General features: G+C 39.4%; 1 protein-coding gene across 5 annotated transcripts in view; it reads right to left on the reverse strand.

The window, feature by feature from the left end:
* Positions 1–13475, reverse strand: part of Hpse2 (heparanase 2) — a 601936-nt gene extending 588461 nt beyond the window's left edge. The window contains exons 1-2 of one of the 5 annotated variants that reach the window (XM_006527214.4): positions 13021–13454; positions 9740–9897 (exon numbers count right to left, since the gene is read on the reverse strand). In XM_006527214.4, coding sequence (XP_006527277.1) covers positions 9740–9897; positions 13021–13310 — 448 coding nt within the window. In that variant the 5' untranslated portion in view covers positions 13311–13454. Of the gene's footprint in view, positions 1–9739; positions 9898–13020 lie in introns of all 5 variants that reach the window. The other 4 variants (NM_001081257.2, XM_011247294.3, XM_011247296.3 and 1 more) reach the window with 4 other exon arrangements.
* Positions 13476–21725: the final 8250 nt, after the last annotated feature.

Consider the following 21725-nt stretch of genomic DNA (forward strand, 5'->3'; position numbering starts at 1 on the left):
GATAAGTGAATGGATAAGCAAATTCATCTAAACAAAATGTGGTGAGCATAGAACTATATTCTAACCCTAGTTGTATTAACTACTTTGTATCGGACTTTGTAACACACAGTAAGAGGTTGTGCTGCTTAGTCTTTGTTGACTTGATACAAACCTAGACAGCCCTGGAGGAGACAATCTAAATGGAGGGACGGCTTCCATCAGACTGACCTACGGGCATAGCAGTAGGGCATTTTCTTGATTAATAACTGATGTGGGAAGGCTCAATCCAATGAAGGCAGCGTCACTTGTGGACAGGTGGTCCTCTGTTGTATGAGAAAACGGACTGAGCAGGTCATGGACATCAAGCCAACGAAGAGTCTCTGCAGGGTCTCTGCTTCAGTTCCTGCCTCCAGGTTTCTCCCTTGAATTCCTGTCCTGACTTCCCTCAGTGATCTACTATAAGACAAATACACCCTTTCCTCCTCAAGTTGCTCTTGGTCATGGTGTTTATCACAGCAATAGAAAACAAATTAGAACAGAGATCAATAACTATTACTAGCATTATTATTCACCCTGAATCCAGGCTAAAACTTTCTTCTAAATTCCTATTCTGATTAACTCAGCTCTTGCTTAATTAATTACCTTCCCCAAACTATAACAACCCCAAAAGCTTTTTCTATATCCTCTGACCTATGACCATCTCCTTTCTTTTTCTTATAAATATGTTTTCTGGTGTGTCTTATGAGTCTTAATAAGTCTGTATCTCACAGATTATTAGAATCAGACACTGTATAGAGACTACGGAGTTAGCTGTCTTCATTTTAAATTTAAGGAAGTTTTCAGAAGAACTAACAATTCCAATAGTATATACTTAGTATAAGAACCAAAACTAGCACTAAAATCTCTGTAAATCTCACAGAAAGAGACAGAATTTAAGAATACAAGTTTAATGACTGACATCATTAAGTTCCTATTCCACATTTCATTAGCTGGGTGGCTTTGGACCATTACCTGTACCATGCCACAATTTCTCCTTCTGTAAAATTAAATAAAGAAGATTTTCCTCAGAGGGTTGATGATAAGATAAACATGTGGGTGTGTGTGAACTGCTTTAAATAGTAACTTTCACATGATAAATGTGCAACAATATTGGGTAATGCAATTATTATTGTTATTCAGAGAAACAGTCATTCTTCAAAAAATCTAAAAATTATATAAATCTGAATAATTTACCTTTTCCTAGCTTTACAATCCCTCCTTTCTTCAGTACACTTTATCCTTCCAGAACAAATTAAAAGAATTGGATTTAAAATCTAATTCCTTCAACAAAAACACATATACACATAGACACACCTCCTCTCTATACATACAACCACTCCTCTCTACCTGCCAAATAAATATATTCAGTGCATATCTGAAACTGTGGGCACTAATGAATTATATATATAATGTTTTCCTGTATATACATCTTACTATCAAGCTTTATTTGTAAATTAAACAAAATAACTAATATTAAAACAGAGCAATCTGGGGCTGAAAAGATGGCTCAGTGGTTAAAGCACTTATTGTAGAAAACCCAAGTTCAGTTCCCAGCATTCTAGTTCACAATCATCCATAACTGAAGTTCCAGGAGAGTGCATCCCTTGAATTTAGAAGGCACCAGGCAAACACATGGTGCATATACATATATGCAGACAAAACATACATACACATAAAGCAAAATAAATCCAAAAAGTTGGAAACAGAGCAATTTTAAGAGTATCACATGTGCATTCATTTTTCTAAATATGAAGCTTTTATCTTTCACTTCTCATTATTTGCTCCCCAACACACACACACACACACACACACACAAAATACATGCATTTAACTTTGTAAATAACAAATCTACTTGAATTTCTATATGTTTATCAAGCTCAATATGTTTTGATAAAAACAAAAATTATGTATTTAAGTTAATCAAATATAAATTGGAGGCACATGCACTTAATTAAACTGTATGTCCAGAAAATTTAGAAAAATTTGGAAAATTTGAGAGAGCAACATTAGTGCACACTAGGTTAGGGGTGAGCAGGCTAATGAAAGAGCATATAGACTTAGAGCTAGGAAAGACAAGTGAAAACTTAAATCTTAAAAGGTAAGATGCGGATCCAAGGTAGCAGGTGTACCATCAATCATGTACACAGTAGAAGACCTAAGCAAAGATTAGCCTGAATAAAGTCAAAAGATGATACCAGAGACTATGATAAAATTATAATGACTATGTAAGACCATAGAACTCTGAGAGTATTGTTCATGTTTTAGCCTCAAAACCTAGCACAATCTTAGCATATCATTGATAATCAAACAACATTTATTGAAATAAGAAAAATTGCTATTTTTCACTTTACCTAAGTGAAGAAAACTGAATGGATGTGAATTCTGATAGGAACATGAAAGACAAAGACATAGGAGTTCAACAAATCTTCACAAGCTATTCATGCCACTCGTCTGGAATGTGTGTATTCATTCTGTTTAAATCGCCACCCACAGACAAATGCATAAAGTAAATTGCCAAATTTTCTCGTTTTCCCATCTCCTCCTTCTTTCTCCCCTTCTGCCCGACCACTCAGGAGTGCTCTGAGAACAACTGAGAGAGAGGCCTAAGGAAGCACTGATGAGCTGACTGACATCCAACCCACTCTGAAGAACTCTCACAGAAAGCTCTACCACTAAGAACCTAACTAACCTTGGCAGCCTAAACAAACCAGGGATATTTTGAAGGAAAAAAAAAAAAACTTAGTTTTCATAAGGGCACAATCTCCCAGGACTTATGCTGAGAGAATAGAATGTTTTAATAAATTTGGCAGGTAAAATAATGATGTTTGATATGAGTAACAGTGTTATCGTTTATGTAGTACAGGAAATTTGATTACTTGAACCTGTGAATAACCTGACAGCCATACCTGCTCTTCATTTACTTTCTCTGATTTGATATATCTGAAGTTTAACATGGTGGCAAATGCTTATAATCTTAGCTATGCAAGATGTTGAGACAAGAAGATCACAAATTCAAGACAACTTAGTGAGATCATCTCGAAATTAGAGTTTAAGGGGCTGGAGCGGTGGCTCAGCAGTTAAGAGTATATTAAAAGCTGGGCAGTGGTGGTGCACGCCTTTAATCCCAGCACTCAGGAGGCAGAGGCAGGCGGATTTCTGAGTTCGAGACCAGCCTGGTCTACAGAGTGAGTTCCAGGACAGCCAGGGCTACACAGAGAAACCCTGTCTCGAAAAAACAAACAAACAAACAAGAGTACATTAAACTGTTCTAGAAATGTTCAGTTCCCAGGACCTATGTGAGACGTCTCACCACTGTCTGTAACTCAATCTCCAGAGGTATCTGATGCCTCTGGTATCTCCAGGTACCTGCATATACATGTGTGAACTACATAGAAATACATAAACATACACAAAATTAAAATATTTTTAAATAATAAAATTTAAAAAGGCCTGGACTTGTAGCTCGTTGATACTGTCATGGGGCCCAGAGTTAAATCCTGGGTATTACAAACAAAAATCAAAACAAAATGAAAACTGCACGCCCAGAACTAAAGTCTCTCAGTGAATCCGGGAATTAATACAACAAAACACTACCTTGCTTATGCTCTACAAAAGAAGAAAGTATAACACAAAAAGTATCAAGCCCAGGGCAATGGTTGCTTTAAATAGTCTTTAAATCGTTTAAATACTTTAAATAGTCTTTAATCGGCAGCATTCAGGAGGCAGAGGCAGGCAGATCTCTGTGAGTTCAAGTCCAGCCTGGTCTACAGAGTGAGTTTCAGGACAGCCAGGACTACACAATGAAACCCTGTCTCGAAAAACACAAAAACTGAAAACAAAAAAACAGTATCAAGCATATTCATTTTATAAGCCTGCTATTGTAAGTGAATGAATAATTCAATTTTAAATGATCTGTTGCTCTCAAATATGCTTCATAACTCAAACTTTGTCAAGTGCGAGTACTATAACACACTTTAGCTAAAGGGCATAAAGGGCAAAAACCAAGTGTCTTTGAAAACCCAGGTTGAAATGTGCCCTTGAGCTGGGAATATATTAATAGTTCCCTGGTAGTATACCTACCTAATATGTACCAAGACCCCAAGTTTACAAGATCCAGAACCATGAGAAAATCTGGGAAGGTCGACAGGCTAGGGAAGGAGGGTGGGAGACACAAAGGAAGATGGGGAGGAAAGAGGTCCTTTCTGTCTCAGTGAAAAAGAAGAAAAAAGAAAAAAAAGAAAAAGAAGAAGAAAAAAGTTTTTCTTTTCCCTGTAGAGCCAATTCTATTTTTACAATGTCTAAAATTGAAGATTATCAAAATTTGATGTGGATTTAATCAATCAAACTTTCTTACACACATACACTCTTCCCTCTCTTTTTAAGTTACATATTTCATGTCTCCCCCCCAAAAAAATACATTTGAACATCACAAAAGCCAATTTAGATAAATGTCTAGCAACATGAATTTCTTTGGAATCATTTCTCACATGTAGTTTTCTTTTTTAATTACAAAGTTTTCATTAGCAGAAAATGCAGAAATGTGTTTTTGCAGAAAACAATCTAACATAGCTCTAATACATGAAGACAACTCTAATGTAGGTTTTCATGCAGCCAGATGGGCTCCTTACTGTCCAGCCATGCGTTAATACCATTCCCCATGTTCTCCCAAGTTAAACAGCTTCTCTCCTGGTCTTTACATCTCTAAAATCTACCATCATTCACAAATTCAACCTGACTTGCACCTAAGTCTTGCTATACTTGTGCAAACTGATTTATTCTCCCGGGGTCCTAATTCTTTGTTGCCTTAGTGGTACTCTTCACACAGGAAAAGAATCTATGAGTATAAGCTGAAACCAGCACTGTCATCTGTTAGTAAATATTACAAGGCAGCATATATAGCCTGGTTCACTTTAAAGTGTTCCTTATTTATTTCAACATTGTGTTATGAATTTCTCTCAAATTAACACTAACATTCTAATGGCGATTTGGGACACTATCTTTTATTTATTTTATACTTTGGTTTTTTCATTATTTAGCATAAGAATAAGTCTAAAATAATTAATATTTAGTTTTTGCAACTGAGTTTCAAGAAACATGTGAAATGAGATAATGAACACTAAAGTTCAAGGCTATATGCAGATTTCTGACAGCTGTGCTGTTCCTAAGTCTCATGTCTCTATTAATGAAAGAGAAGCAGAAAGAACAGAAATTAACTACTGATCCATTCAAACTGGAAAACTTCTCAGAGAAATGGATCAATAATAGAATTTTTGCCATGCCTTATAGTTTAACAAAGTATGCTCAAATTCATTGTTCAGAATAGCAAAAGCTCTCTGAAAAGTCTCAAAGAAAAGAAGAGAAAAGAAAAGAAAAGAATATGAAATTGTTTAAAAGCACTAATATTCCAAGAACTGAAAAATCATACACAGCAACTACAGAACGCAAACAAGGAAAAGCAACAACGCAAGATGGAAGGAAGCGTGGACAGTAACAGCCATGAAAACTGTTACTTAAAGAGTATTAAGAATAAACTTTATGGGAGCACACAATGAAGGAAAGAAAGACTCTTTACATATGCCTTGACTCATTATTAATTGGTCACTTTTCCCTTCCTGCAGCTTTTCACAGTGCTTTTAAGCCAGTGGAAATATTTACTGAAGATTTATCATGTGTCAATTACATGATAGTTAGCTTCAGTCTCCTCCTATACTCTGCATATTAGTTAGAAAGGTAAACCAACACATTTATGGGAAGTTACATGTCAATCAGAGATATAAAGAGCCAAAAGAGCATAAAGAATAAAAGCATGCCTTCCAGAATAAGAAGAGATCAGTTGAAACTTCCTGCTCAAAGGAGATTGTACAAATAAAGAGAATTGCAATACCCCTTTAAGAATTAGGTGGGGTGGGGTAAGACCTGAACAGAACCAGGAGAAAGATATTCCAGCAGAAATATATTAGCTAAAATAAATAAATAAATAAATAAATAAATAAATAAATAAATAAGTCAGTCAGTCATGAGCTTAGCATAAGAGGTACTTCAGGGAGATCTGAATAATCAAGGAAGGCCATATTACAAATTACACAGAAACACAGGGTAGCAAAAGCTGAGACTGAATGTGAAAGGCTTTAAACACCACGTAGCAGAGTGCAAAAAGTTTATATAAGTCTCAAATAATCAAGACTTTCTAGCAAAAAAGAAGAAACATGATAAACATAAAAATTTAGACATTTAGTTTTTAATATGCATACTAAGTGGTATACTTCATTACAGATAAGTTTATGGCCAAAAAGAGAGAGTCATACAAATAAAGACATTGAAGACATACTGAAGAGGGGTAGGCTAGAACAAAACAGACATAAGAAGCAAAGGTTAGCCCAAGATTATGTTGTGGGAAACAAGCAAAGCCATCACACAGAACAGAGAGTCAGGCAAACAGGAGAGTCACAGGGCTTACAAATTATTCTGTTTTACTTCTTCCATCATTACCATGCTTATACTAAATTCAAACTGCTCCAGCACAGGGTAAAATAGTAATTGTGCCAAAATGATATATAAACAATGGCTTCACAAGGTTCAATAAAGTGCAATTGTTCTACTGTGCTCCAAAAGCATTTTAAAAAATAGAAGCCATATGACTTATTAATTGTATTATTAATTCAAGAGGAAAAAACCACAACAGAGTAGCAATATGAGTAAATTAACTAGAAAAATATGAGTTTTGACCAAGCTGCTGCTACAGTTCATTGTACTGATAGCATACCATACAACTAAAGATTAATCCCTTCTCTAATCATCTCACACACACACACACACACACACACACACACACACACCCCTTCCTTGGCACCTCATTCTCCTATCTTAAATTGTCCCTATATTCTCTTAAACCTCTCAAATAATTCCTTACTCCTTCCTTTTACACTGACTTCAGTCTTTCTTAATCTTAATCATTACTTACTAACATTTTACATCATTAAATATAAATGCTGTAAGAGCCTTTAGCCCTCTCACAGTGTTTTACCATCAATAAAATATTTACAAATTACTTTTTATAATTCTCATAGAAAAATGAACAGCGGGTGTTATCAATCCCCACATGTTATTAAGAAGCAGTAAGCCCAGGACCACACACTTATAAGTGTTAGATCCAGGCCTACATTGTGAGCTTTCTAAGCCCAACTTCCAAATATCATTGGGTTTCATCATGTATTTGTGAGACATTGTTACTCAATATCATGTTTAAGTGAATATGTTTTAATGGTCAAGCATGTGATGCAGAGCCATTTACTACAAGAATCTAATTATTTTGAGTTTCTGTGATGATTACAATAATCACTGGATGAAAACTGACAAGAAAATAGAATGTTAGTAAAATTGTTATTGTACCAAAAAGTTTTTGTCTTAAATTCTGCAATGTAACATTTAACAACAAAGACAACCTGGGTGATTTAAGGACAGTAAGCATCAAAGGGCAGGAATAGGGCATTCCTACTCTCTTTAACTCTGGTTAAGGCCTCAACTGCTGATATAGTTCAGAGCATCCTATTACCAGGGAGACATAAATCAGAAGGAGTTCAGCTAGGAGCAATAAAACAGATTAGTGTCTGGACAGGCTGACTTTAAAGAAAGTTTTAAAAGAATTAAATCCAGGTAGTCTGTGGGGCTGGTACCCACACCAAAAATAAGTTATTTTGAAGGTATGTGTCTTTTAAAATACACAAGTATCACTGTAAATATCAGAAGGAATATTTAGAAAAAGAAAGTTCAGGAGAAATTTGCAGTCAAAAAAGAAAAACTAAAGAGAGGAGAATTCCCTCCCTCGGGCATGGCTAAAAAACTCCAGGCCTCTGGGTGTTCAGTGCCAGGTGGGGTGGGGAGGAAAGATCATCCGGGTGCTTCCATGATGACCTTGGAGGAGTGGCAGGACTGAATGGGAAGAGACTTTTCTAGTCTTGTGTTTTAAGAGTTGTTTTTTTCCTTGCTTATGTTTTTAATTCTGTCAAGTTTTACAGCCATTGGCCAATTCCCTTTCTCCTCATGATGTCCCTTTAGAAAGGTAAATAAACTGTATTCTTCACTTCAAGCAGAATTCATTGTGTTCAGTGAGGCAGAATTTTAAATGCAAGGTTTAAAGAAAAGAGTTGATTTCTAGCATATATTGTTCTTTTCTCCCCTCCCAGCAATTTCTGCAGCTCTTAACAAGTTTTTCCACAAACTAAAAAGGAAGTGGTTTAATGAATTTGAACAAAACCTATCTCATCAGGACATCAGTGTACCCCATCTCCTGTCTTAGGCCAGAGCTGACAGTGGCTGAGAGCTGTGAATGAAACCCTGGCTCTCGCCAGCAGAGCTGCTGTTCACAGTGTCTTTTACCTGTCTCATGCTGAGGGACAGCAGACTCTACATGCAACTCACATTTTATAGCAATGACCTTCACCTTTGAAAAGATGGGTTCTTAAACACCTTCACTCTTGGGTAAATTGAGTACGTTTTAGTAATGCTAAACACTCAACAATCTATCATCTTGCCCTCTGTTACTCTGGTGCACACGTGTATGCACATGCACACACACACACACACACACACTCCTCATTCAGTGGAGTCCAAAATCACAAAGCTATCTCCTTATTAAGGTAACTTATAAGAACAAGTTGTTAAAAAAAAATCCCAACGACTCAGAAAACCTATGCCCAGTTCTTCAAAATAATACTATGCTAACACTGTGAGAATAATACTATGCTAACACTGTGAGAATAATACTATGCTAACACTGTAAGAATAATACTATGCTAACACTGTGAGAAAGGGCAGCAAGAGAGAGGGGGAATGAGAGCCCAAAGGGACACCAATGACTCTTTTACCAACTTTAACAGCATGAGTAGCTGAAGATCCTACAATTTCTACTTATCTCTGAAAGAAATTTTATCTCTCTGGTCACACTAAAAATATAATAAATAGTAACACTAAACCTTTTATAGGGAACGGTTAAATATAATCTTCATTTATTCTTAATAAAAATAAAAGTGTTCAAACTTATAATGATTGGCCTCTCACATAGGAATAGAATTTGGAGTTTTCAAAGCCTTTGCAAGACTTAATTCATCTGATTCTAGCTGTAAGAAAGGCAATGGCACGTTAAACTGAGGGAAACATGTGACTGAGGACAAGGCAGTCCAAAGGAGAGAAACCACTGCAAAGATTTCCAAGCCTTCCTCTACAATGGAACAGTGTAAAGGGTGTTATTCCATTCAATTTTAGACCGGGCTTCAGAAAGGTTAAGTCTCTGTCTCCCGGTCCAGGAAAACAAGAAATAAGACAAATAAAAGGTACGTGTGCCTGGAATTTTAGGAATGGCTTTTTAATCTGTGAACCTGGTTAAAGCCTCAGCACTAGCCCACAGCAATGTGGCCTATAGGCACCAGAACTTTGTAGACTACCGCCCAGTACAAAAGCAGACAGCCTGGAGCTGGGCAACCAGCGGAACTCCCTTTTCATGCTCACCTCAGGAGTCTCACACTCCCAATGAACCCTAGCCTGCTGCTTCTAGTTTTTCAGGGGAACTTCAAACAAGCTCTGCTCCAAGTCGGCCTCTACAACACACACACACACACACACACACACACACACACACACACACACACACACACACACCACAGGGCTTGATCCCACCCCCACCCCAATTTCCTCCAACACTCAAAATCGGGACCAAATTTCTCACCATCCTCATAGTTTTTGAGATAGTAATCCGGGCCCGGGCCCCCGCGGCTTTTCGCCGGATTTCTCAGGTTCTGGAACTGCAGGAAATCCGTCCTTTTGCCCCCGAAGCGCAGAAAGGCGGGCGAGAGTCCCCGGGCCAAGGTCACCAGACGCTTGGAGCTGCAGGGGTAGAGAAAGAGAGAGGAAAGGATCCCGGGAGAAGGCTAGAGAGCACTGGTCAGGTAGCAAGGCCCCTTCTCACTCCCTGCAGGAGACCTGGTGGGAGATTTATTATCTAAGCCCACTCCAGCTTGCAGTCCGAGCCGAGCGCGGACTGCTTTGCGGCGGCTCGCTTGTGCCGATTCTGCTGCCCGCTTTACCCTCAGCCTCTGGATTCCCTGGGGTTGTTCCCTGACCCCAACTGGCCGCAGCTGCGCCCTCCCACCGACACCTTGATGCCCGACGAACTGATTTCTAAAGGACTGGAGATGTGTTTGTTTCGTGTGTTGGGGCAGCGGCACTTGTGTGGCGAACTTGGGCCAAGGCTCAACTGGCTGGCTTCTGCCACTACCAGGAAAGCGCTCCTGGCACAGACGCGCATAGAGTGGACCGCCAACCTCTGACTGTTGCCAAACTTTCAAGTCAAACTCCGCGAAGCCTCCCTGGCCTCCGGGGCATAAGTAACATGCAAAACGGTAAAACTTGGCCTACTTTCTCTAAACCCAAGCACAGCATCTAAAGTCAAAGGATTTTTTTAAATACCAAAACTGATTTTCCGATTCTATTACATTGTAACTGAGTAGCTTCCCAAATCTTCAGGCAAAGAGGTTCCCAGAACAATTCCTTGTCTTTCAGAGGATTCTCCCCACCCCACCTCCCAAAAGTAAAACCTATGTCTTTTGGCACTTGAAATAATTCATCCTGGTCTTAAGAGAACATTCTCTCCATCACACACACACTCTCGCATGCACACACGCGCGCGCGCGCGCACACACACACACACACACACATTCACGCACAGACGCACACGCCCCACTCCTGTCTCCAATTGGGCTTTATCTTTCTTTTTCCTTGAGGTTTGGTAGCGCCTGGTTTAAAAAAAAAAAAAAAAAAAAAAAGTCTGGCAAGTTTTGGAACTTGTGTGTCGGGAAATGTTTGAGTACCAGAACAATAACATTTGAATCTATCCATTTTCAGGATTTCCATCAATGGGTTTTAAAAAGCCAACAAGTGCTACTCTAGGAAGTAATTGGGAACCAGCCCTGCAGATGCTGTTAATGATGAGGAAAACCGGCTATTGAAACCCGGGTCTACACATCGTTTTTTAACGCTTTGCTAGTTCAGGTTGTGAGAATGCAAATCAAAATGGAGACGTTAAAGAGTATCACAAAGGAGTTGAATTCGAAGGGCACAGAAGTAAAAGGAAACTCCACTTTTTTTCCAGACACTTTGGGGAAGATACATGTCTACCCTGAGATGGCTTGAAGGTTTGGCTGAGCTCTCCAGGACCGAGTTGCAGGGCAGGCGAAGTTTAGGCGTCGCGTGGGCCGGCTGAGCACAGAAGGGACGTCGGCGCGAGTGCGGCCCCAGGGAAACGCCGCATTTCCAATCTTCCGGATAAAGCCCGCACAGCCAATGCAAATGCGCCCCGCCACGGCTTCTTCCCCGAAAAGCTGCCTTCCAGAATTTTTCTGCAGCAGGCAAATATTTAGCGCGAACAAGCTGACATTTTTTAAAGGAGGAGGAGGAAGAAAAAACTCGGAGGAGTCGCGCAGCTGGAGCAAAGCAATGCAAGTGGGGCGTGCATTTAGGAAAAGCCCTGTTGCACCCCACATTTGGATGAATTCAGAGAAGCGTTCTGCTGCACAGAAAAGCTTTCAAGGATGAAACCCGGTAGTGCAGCGCTGTTCCCGCCCTCCCAACAACTGTACCTTCTGGAACCCCAAAACGGCCTCCGCATTGGTGGCGACGACCTCCGAGTCTTTGGCTAAGCTACCCTGACCTGGATGGAGCGCTCGGCGCAGCGCCTACAGCTACCTGCTGCGTCCGCAGACCTGAGGCTGAGCGCTAAGGGGCGGGTGCACCCGGAAAAGCAAAACTCTAAGGGTGAAAAATGCTCAATAACGATGTGAGTCGGATCTGGAATGGGATGGAGAGCACTCTAGACTCTTTGGAGGAGCCCAAACTAAGGGTCCAACTTGAAGGGAATTTTCAGAAACTTAACACTTGGATATTCAATATTGCAGAGGTTTATCCTCCCTTTCTTTTTCTTCTGTGTGTTTTCTTTTTATTTCCAACGCCCCCCTCTTTGCAACCGCCCCTGATGGGAAGGGGATCGCGGTTGCTTAACTGCCTGAATAGTAACAACCCGGGAAGAGGGTGAACCCAACTAGACTGTCAGCGAGACTCAACCTTCAGGTTTGTTAATCCACCACTGCTTTGGGGTTCAAAACTCCCAACGCTTCCCCTGAGAGTTCCTAGGACCTTTATGGATCGCGTATGATGCACACTACGACCCGAGCAACGATTTTTTTTCCCCACTGTAAAAAATTAAACTATGCAGTTACCAAGGAAAACTAAAGAGGAGGGTGGAGGGGGAAGGGCTTCATCTATAAAAAGTGTCTTACAAAGTCAAGGCTGATAATGACAGCGGAGGATACAAAATAAAAAATTTTAACTCCAATCCAACTTGCTCACCGCTCAGGACTCTCCTTAAATTCGTTTTCTGTCTGGGAGTGAGAACTGATGAAACCATCTTTCCGTGGCAAATTCCACTTTCATGCAATCTCCCAACTGAACACTCGGACACACGCACACTGCTTTCTCTCTCACACACAACCACTCCTCTGGAGTCTTTGTTGTTCCAGATCTTCCCTTTTGTAACTTCCCTGAACCTCTTGTTTCTTTTTCAGAAGGGGAGACTAATTGTGGATATATGTAAGCACAACATTTTTTCAGTCATAACTGATAAGTTTCTGAAATGCCTTCTGCATTGCAAACATGTGCATCTTAATAGAAAACACTGCTTTCCTCAATCACCAGTTACAGCCTCACAGCAAATAGTCCAGGAGGGGGGAAACCTCCTTTTTTTCTCTTGGAAAGACAGATCGGTTTGCTGCTGCTGCTGTTGCTGCTGCTGCTGCTGCTGCTGCTGCTGCTGCTGTACCTCCTCTTCTTCTCCTCCTCCTTCTTATTCTTCTTTTTTCTCCTCTTTTTTCTTCCCCCTTTGGAGCAGGGGATAGGAAGAGAATGGGGGTGGGGGTACTTAAATTTTTAAATGACTCATCGAAGCCCCTGCCTTACCTTAAGAAATCGAGCCAGCCATCATGAATGATGGAGGGATCCAGCTGCAGAGAGAGGAAGTTCTCATTGACTGTCCTGACTGGGTTCTTGGTGCTCACATCAAGTAGAATCAGGGTCTTTTCCTTCAAACCTGTAGCTCTGTCTACAGGCAAAGGTCTCCTGTTTCCAGCGTGGAAGGAGAGGGAGAGATGGAGCAACAGAGCCAAGAAGAGAGCCACCAGGGCTAGGCACGAGGGGGGGCGGGAGCTGCTGGAGGCCATGGCTTCAGGGAAAGCACAGAGCACCCTCATTAAATCCCTCTGATTTAAACTTCTTTCCCTACTGGGTCTCGATGGTGACTAATTGTCCTTATCTAAAGTGTGTGTCTCTCTGCCCCCCTTCTCTCCCCCCCCCTATTCTCTTTCGCCCTCGCTCCCTCGCTCTTGCTCGCTTGCTCGCATTTTTTTTTCAGTGTTTTGGTGCTGGTGGAGCGAACTCACGCCCCTAGCCAGCCTTCTCAGCAACTCGTGCCAAGAGTACTGTTCACCAGCACCGCCCCTTTAAGAGATTTGACTGCAGACATTTTTTAACTTTTTAAAGGTAAGGGATGGGGGAGGGGGGAGAAGGGGGAGGGGTGGCCGTTGTGCCCTACTGATTTAACCCGCTAGGGTCAGGAAGCGGCCAGTGGGACTGAAACTGTACTGTGGTACCATCTTGAGTAAGAGCTTATTTTCAAGTCCCCTCCCCAGTAGGCTATGGGGAAGGCCCTTCACTGCCTGAGGGGCAGTCTGTCCTGACTATTTCTTGCTTACCGTCCACTTTGTGCCTTCCTTTTGGGTTGAAGCAGTAAATGTTGTTAGGTTGTAAATGGTTTTATGATGGGCAAAGTAATTTTTGCCAAGGCACAAAAAGCAAAGAAGAGTCCATGCCTAGGTGTGCAAACCCCTGAATCTTGCAAGATAACTAGAAAGAAGTTTCTCCTGAATAGGAGACTAAGGTGGGGGAGAAGGGAGAGTATTCCCAGGTCAAAGAACTTCCTAGTCAGGAGAGTCAAAAAAGAATCAGTATGCTCCATGGCACTGCTGCTTATGTGTGAGGGAGAGTCTTGAGTTTCCCATATATGTTATTTTATGGCTTTGGCAACCCATTGGACTGATGATCAAGACACCCTATGTTCATTTGAATCACTCCTTGGCCAATGTATTCCACTGTAAAAGTAAAGATGCCTCTCCAATGTCTCCTTGCCAACAACCCTCAGACTCATACCCTTGCAGGGGAGTATGTCTTCCTGACGTAGAAATGGGCTATAGGGGTGTCAAATCCAGCCCTAGGCCAAAATTAGAGTGTGCCTGCTTGGAACTCTGGGATACAGATCATCCTGGACTTCGAGTGCACTGCAAACCTCTGTTCTTTTCATTCCCACCCTCAATAGCTTGCAAATTATCCTGAGTCCCATCCTAACACAAGGGGAAACAATCCAGCCACAATCACAGGCAGTCACAATCACACCCAGTCCCATTTTCAGCTTCTCTCTGGGATACAACAAGTCCTCTATTTTGGCAGATGAAGGGAGCTACTTTATGAAAAATGGGTAAATGAGAGCACCCCAGGGCATTCCTTGATTAAACAGACTAGATGACAGTTGAATGCAGAGCATGGGTCCCCACCACTGCCAGTACTGCACACTGGGCAGTATGAGAGCTCAGTAAACACTACAATAGCAATCTATTTTCCTTCCTTCAGCCAGAAAGAATTAGCCAACCTACATAGGACTGGACTAGATTACCTTAAGCTAACATTCCCTGAGGATTCTCTGCCAGTCTAAGAACCCCAAACCACCAGATCACTTAGAGATGGTTTCTAAAACTAAATTATAACATAAATTAAATACTGGCTCTAGCCTTCATACCTGCTTCCTCTAGCGCCTTACACTTTCTAGTCCTCTATATCCTTAACCACATGCTTATGCCCCTGGGGTTAGGGTAAGACAGGCATAAGTTTCAGTACAAACTACTGTCATTTTTAAAGGAGTCTGACACTTCATGGAGATGGGGACAGCTTGGGAACCAAAGGCTTCTCTGTGTCTCTGGACTCAGGTATGTAGAGTGCTCTCAAGAAACATCTCAGACATCTGGTGGTAGTAAACCAAACCCTGCTCAACACACTCAAGACCACTGCTCACAAGAAGAATTTTGTCGTAGTAAATTGTATTTTGGCTATCTGTTCACTGATTTGTTTTCTTAGTTACTAACAGCTTTCTGGCCATCTCCTTCAGGAAGTACTTGTTTTGAAAAGTTGTTAGTTCATTTATCATACTCAGAATTATAATAAACTGTATCTTCTTAACAGAAAGCTAAATTTTCCAAAGTCCATAACACTCTTTGGCTTACAATTAAATGGATTCTGGAAGCCGCATGAATTAAAACCACTGGAAAATTGTTTCAAAGAAATAAAGCATACCCATTAGATGTCTATAATTAATATATGTTTCAAAAGTATTCATTCAGCCAAGGTATGCTGAGTATGCTGAGAGTCTGCTAAATTGTGAGGTTCTGCGATTCTTACTGATGACTGTTCTGTAATGCTTTGGTGGCCTGGTTATCTTAACTAGCATTTAATGTTAAATATTTACATTAAAACCTATGTGCAATAATAAACCAAAACCAACAAAACAAACTTAATTGCTGATGAATACCATTTCTAGCCTGCCCACTGAAATTCAATAGTTATATCCAGCCTTGGACATCAGGAGAAAGTCACAGTTCTGTAACATTTTAAAGGGTTCCATATATCCTTGGTTGACTCCATAATGATCTGATTTGAGGGCTTCTGATCTATCTTGGTACAAACTTTCCAGAGCTACTCTTTGTGTATAACCTTTTTTGCTATCATGACTTTTGTCTTGCTTCTCAATTATCCGTAAACAATATGCTATACAGAGAGTTCTTTACAAATCTATATATTATGCTGAAGCTTCTAACATATTTTCTCTATGCTGGGTAACAACACTCTTCATGTCATTTCTAGCTTAGATTATAATTCCCTACAGAATAACAACTAAACTCTGTCAAAAACTATCAACTATTAGAAACTAATGCACTGATTTCTACCCTACTTTCATTTCAAAATACCTAGAGAAAACACAATTTAAGAACTTTATATCATAACTCCAACTTACAATCCATCTTTACACAGATGTCGAGGCTGTAGGAACTGAAAACATCTAGTCATATCATATCCACGGCCAAGAGCAGAGCGAGAAGGAAGCAATGCAAGCTTCCTACTCAGCTTGCTTCCTGTAACCTTCTATATAAGAATTCAGGGACCAAACCCAGGGAGCAGTGATGCCCACTTTTAGGCTGGGTCTTCCCACATCAATTAATATGTCAAGACAACTGCCACAGACAAACCCACAGGACAAGCTGTCCTAGAAACCCCTCTTTGAGGCACTCTTCCCAGTTGATTCTTGATGAGTTCAACTTGACAATTAAAGCTAAACAGCACAATGCCTCCTTCAGAATACTATGTTAGATTTTCTACTGAACAGTCTATACGGTTTTCTTTTTTATATCTAGAGGATTAAGTTCCCAAAACTAAAGGAAAACTTGAAGATTAGCCACTTAATAATTTCCATGCTTTAAGATTTTTGAAATAAACGTTAGTCAATGAAGAAAAACAGACATGTCTGCCATTTTATTTTTACTAGAAAAGACCTTTCTAAAAACAAAAACAAAAACAAAAACCTACCAACTGCTTACTAATATTACATTCCAAAACTAAAGAATACTTTATCATCAGAGAAATTGAACATGTCAAATAGCAGGTATTTGAACTGGAAAAAAAATAAGCTTTGTAAAAAATCACTCTATTTTAACTCTTAACATTTTATCTCAGAGAAATAGAAATATGCCAGCAAGTAACATGGTACTAGGCCTGGGGACTGAAACTAATGGTGTTTCCTGTTTATGGTCAATTCTGTTTTGTTGCATTCGTGTTACTGCACATTTTCTATAACTTTAGTGATTGCCACCCCAACTACATGATTTTCCCCTCACCTTTCCTGTGCTTTTTTTCCCTCAGTGTCAGCCAGTCACAAACTCCTAAGCTCGTACACGCCACCTCCTTTTCCTTCTACTAACTGAAGATTACTTATTGCTATACCTATTCCCATCTTATGAACAATGTTCTGCCTAGCCTGTCTAAGAACATAAGCAGGAAGGGAAAGCATAGGGAGAAAGCGGCCTCCTCACTATGGCACTGTCAGTGTGTGTGTCCTAGTGATGACTGTTTATTAAGATTGTGGGGACTATGCACAGTGCTCATGGCTAGACACATTATTTTGTTAACCTTGAACAGTGCTGCGAAGTAGAATAATTCCTTACTATGATGTGTGTGTGTGTGTCTCTCTCTCTCTCTGTGTGTGTGTGTGTGTGTGTGTGTGTGTGTGTGTGTGTGTGTGTGTGTGTGTGTGTGTGTGTGTGTGGTGTAAATAAAAGCTCAAATGATAGGCAATTTCTCATGCACATGATTAATAAATGGCAACACACACGGGGACCCTTTCCTCACTCCATCACACCCTAGTTACTAGTGCATACTGGGTAGGGGAATCCTGGAACGAGGAGTTGCAAGACCTACATGTAAACTCCTGAATTTGCTGAATCTGGCTTTGTGATGCGAAGTAAATTTTAACTATTTTAACCCTCAGTCATCTAGAATGTAAAATTAACACAATATTGACAAAATGCAGCAGTAGTTGAATACATTTATAAATGAGGAAAGTGCTGTGTAAATTCTAATATATAATTATGCTGCTTGTCTCCAGTTTTTACTCCCTGTCTTCCACACTTCTATTAAATATAACTGGTGGCAATAATAAGAATAGTATGTATAAATATGAACATACTTTGTATAACACATTATAAATGTCTTAGTAATAACCTGGAACTAAAAGACCAATCCTAAGCTGATGTCAGTAAATAAAGCAACCAAGTGCACACTCCATATCATAGGCTCTCATAACAGCTTCCATCGAAAGAAGAACAAGCAACATTAGGTGTGTGTTATGTGTCTTTTTCAGTTTTCCACTAGAAGAAAAAAGGGGCCAGGTAAAGAAATACTGATTAGAAAGTATGTTATTTCATTCTCAAAGGCTGCCTGTCCTTCCACACGAGTGGGAAATATACAGTTACCAAAAGGGGCACTAGGGCTAGAGACTGGGACTAGTGATAGTCACCATGTTTGTGACCAAACTCCACTCATCACATACAGTATTGTTTCAAAACATACATGGAAGGACACTGTATATTTGGAATATCAAGGGATCACCACACTTTATATGAAAAGCTAAGGAAGGAGGCCTCTGTGAGTGTGGTTCTTCTATCTCCTGGTGCACGCCTGGATGGTACTTAACCCCATTACTGCCTTCAAGCAGCAAACTTGTACAGAGAAAAGCATATCTATAATAAATATAGTTTAATAGGTTTGTGAGCCCATGGCATGTTGGGTAAGGATGACAGTTGTTTTAAGGACTTCTATGTGTGGAAAACCATAACAGAAAGACTTACTCACATCTTAAAACATACCCACTAAGAAGTCTATCTTTTACATTGTAGGCCATTTGGTTCAAAAAGAGTATCGTATATACTAGAAAAAGCATGGATTTTGGAGTCTTTGATTAAAATATAGATTACAATTTACTATCTCTAACGTGGCCTTTGTTAGACAAATCATTCATTCTTACTAGGCTCCAACTTAACCACCTGAGCAATGCACATAAGTATAGCTGTACCACGTGTGCTGTAAGAATTAAAGTAATACTTTTTGTACTTACAATTTTTCTTCTCCTGGTTTAATTTCATTGTGGAAATAAGTGTGATTTGCATAAATGGGGTAGAAGGAAACTATACACTTGAACCCTAAGGTTTTGAAATATTACAGTAATAAATAAAAAGTATTGTATTTCATTTTATGCTTAGATGACAGGATTTAGCCTCATAATTCAGGTAAGAAAGTAAGGAGTCAAAAGGTCAGGCTGTTTCTTGATGAAACTGAAACCAAAAATCTCTTCTTTAGACTGATAACTAGATTATAATTTTGGCATATTTGTTATTAAAAATACTCGAGGGCTTTAATATTTAGTGTTCCAGAGAAACAAATTTAGATTTCCCTTCAGTTGTAGCGTTTCATTAACTGTATAAGTAAATAGAAGACCAGTTCTACATAAACCACACAAGCAGTCAGAAGATCCGTTCTACACACTGCTTCCCTAGTCAGTTCTTAAGTATTAATGCTGACGTCCATTTCTAAGAAAGTGAAACACACAAACCCTATTTGCCTCAATATATCTGCTACACTAAACCTGACACTGAGGAAGTAAACCTGTAATAAACCATTTATCTAGAGCAGAGTGTTGTTGCTGACCCTCAGAAAGTGGCTAGTTATAACTGCACTGGCTTTGGTTCCCACAATTAATGCCACACATTTTGTCCTTTCAAAATACCATAATGTGCTTAATTTTAATGAGTTAAACAAAAGTTGGCTCAGTACTTATGTGATTGGATACTACTCCTCAATGATTGGATAAGAAGACTGAACTTGCAAGTACATACTTATATCTCTGCCTGAAGTAGAATCTACTCTTAATTCTTTGGAGTAGCTGTATCCCCCAATACACAAATCCAAGTCCTTCCTAGTTCACTGTAAGTTAAATTCAGCCTTAACAGATTGTCACCAAAATCGTCCAGTTCTCCTCGTCGCTTTGATCACCTAGACACAGTGCACAGACTTGTAGTCTGTTTCATTTCCAAAAGATATTTAAGTTTTAAATTCCTCTTTGGCTTAATTAAACCTAGCCAATATAACAAAATAGCATTTTATATTCAAACTAAAATAATATTTTCCATATCAGGAAAAAATGATAAAACCTAAAATTCTAGGGCAGTGATTATCATCAGCCCTGGCTGCACACTGAAACCATCTGAAGTTTTAAATCACTGATGTGGAGTAGAGTGTTAACATAACCTGAATCTCTCTACAATCCTTTTTTTTTTTCTAGTTCCAGAGGGGAAAAAAATTAGATGACAAAGGATGCCACATAAGTTGGACCTATTTGACTCAGTTTTCAGATAATTAGTTTCCAGATTCTAAGAGATACTTAAGAATACATATTGGAACTTACTTTAATGCTAAGCATAAACAACGAAAGTTCAGACGGTGGAGAACCATCATCCAAGGGGGGAAAACTATGCAAGTTTGCTGTTTGTTTTTTGTTTTGTTTTTAGTTGTTTATTTGTTTGATTGGTTTTTGAGATGGTATATCAATGTTCAGTGCAGAATAACCTAGAATACACATCATAGAACAAGCTGACCTTGAACTTGTAGAGCTCCCCCTCCGTCAGCCTTCCAAGTACAAGGATTATTACACCCGTGACCCTCCACACCTGACTTCCTTTAGCTGCAATAGATTAGAGCTTCAACTCACCAGGCTGATTTGTTTGTTTCACTCAAGAAATGTTTTCACTTTCTACCATCTAACTAACAAAACTGGAAACACTGCACAATACTAACTGTTCGATGGAAGGAGGCCGGAGACTTCTTGCAGGCTACTAGGAATGCAAAGTGACAGATATTCTATAGAGTTACCTGTAAATATTTTGTAAAAATTAGGTATATATATTCTCCAACATTCAGCAATACCACAAACTTTCAGGCAACTTAAGAAGATTCATAAAGTAATTTAAGTGAGGGTAGTTAGTTTAGTATTGAGGATTTTGAAGCCCTTATATGCTCATCAAAAGGGAGATGGGTAGGTAAACTGAGGACAGCTGTTAGAAAAAATGAACTGTGTACATACAACAACATAGAATATGATATGTGTACATAGAGGAACATATCATAAAATGTGAGAGAAAATTAAACATACATGTGAAAACATATTTTGAAAGATGGTTTTTAAAAAAGTACCATGGAACATACATCAACCTCAAAAGAATTGGGCCTGAAATGTACTTGCTAACAGAAACTAAAAAGCTTTGAGGTGACCGATACACGGAAAGTCTTGTATGCCTTCAAAACAATACCTAATACATTCTCTGGAAATGGGCAAAAGGAAGAAATATCTGTTGAGTGACAATCATGAGTCTGGTACTTGGTTCTCTCCCCTCCAAAGATTAAATAGCATTCTTTCCTTGACCTCACTATTTGGCTAGGAAAACGAACATCTATCCATTGGGTAGGTACTATGACAGAGTTTAGTGGAAGGTACTGTAGGATACGTAAAAGATTATTATTTATTTTATATCTGAAGTCTATTACTTGATTCATATGTAATTTTACATCATGATAATTAATGACTGAAATATTTCATACGTTTTATGTGTCCAGCTTCAATTAAGGTGGATAATCTGTTTGACATAAAGTCATGCTAGATGGCCTAAGCGACCTTAAACTCAGAATGCTGAGGTTATAGCGCTCACCACCTTTGGTGTGTGGCCAATTTAAGCCTGCTTTCTGACTGGGACTAGCTGAGGGCTACAGGCTGTAGAAATGTTATGGTGCCATCTGCTGGTGGAAATGTTTCATCCATTTACCACTTTATTCTCGGCTCCCCACAATCTACTTCAGTTTGTTTTCAAAACTATAAACAAACCCATCCTCTCTAGACATCATATCAAGAGTAGGATAATTGTGCTTAAGTTAATCTCCAAAGTCATCTATTTAAATGTCTG

This window comes from Mus musculus, chromosome 19, assembly GCF_000001635.26.
Source record: "Mus musculus strain C57BL/6J chromosome 19, GRCm38.p6 C57BL/6J".
Classification (NCBI taxonomy): Eukaryota; Metazoa; Chordata; class Mammalia; order Rodentia; family Muridae; genus Mus; species Mus musculus.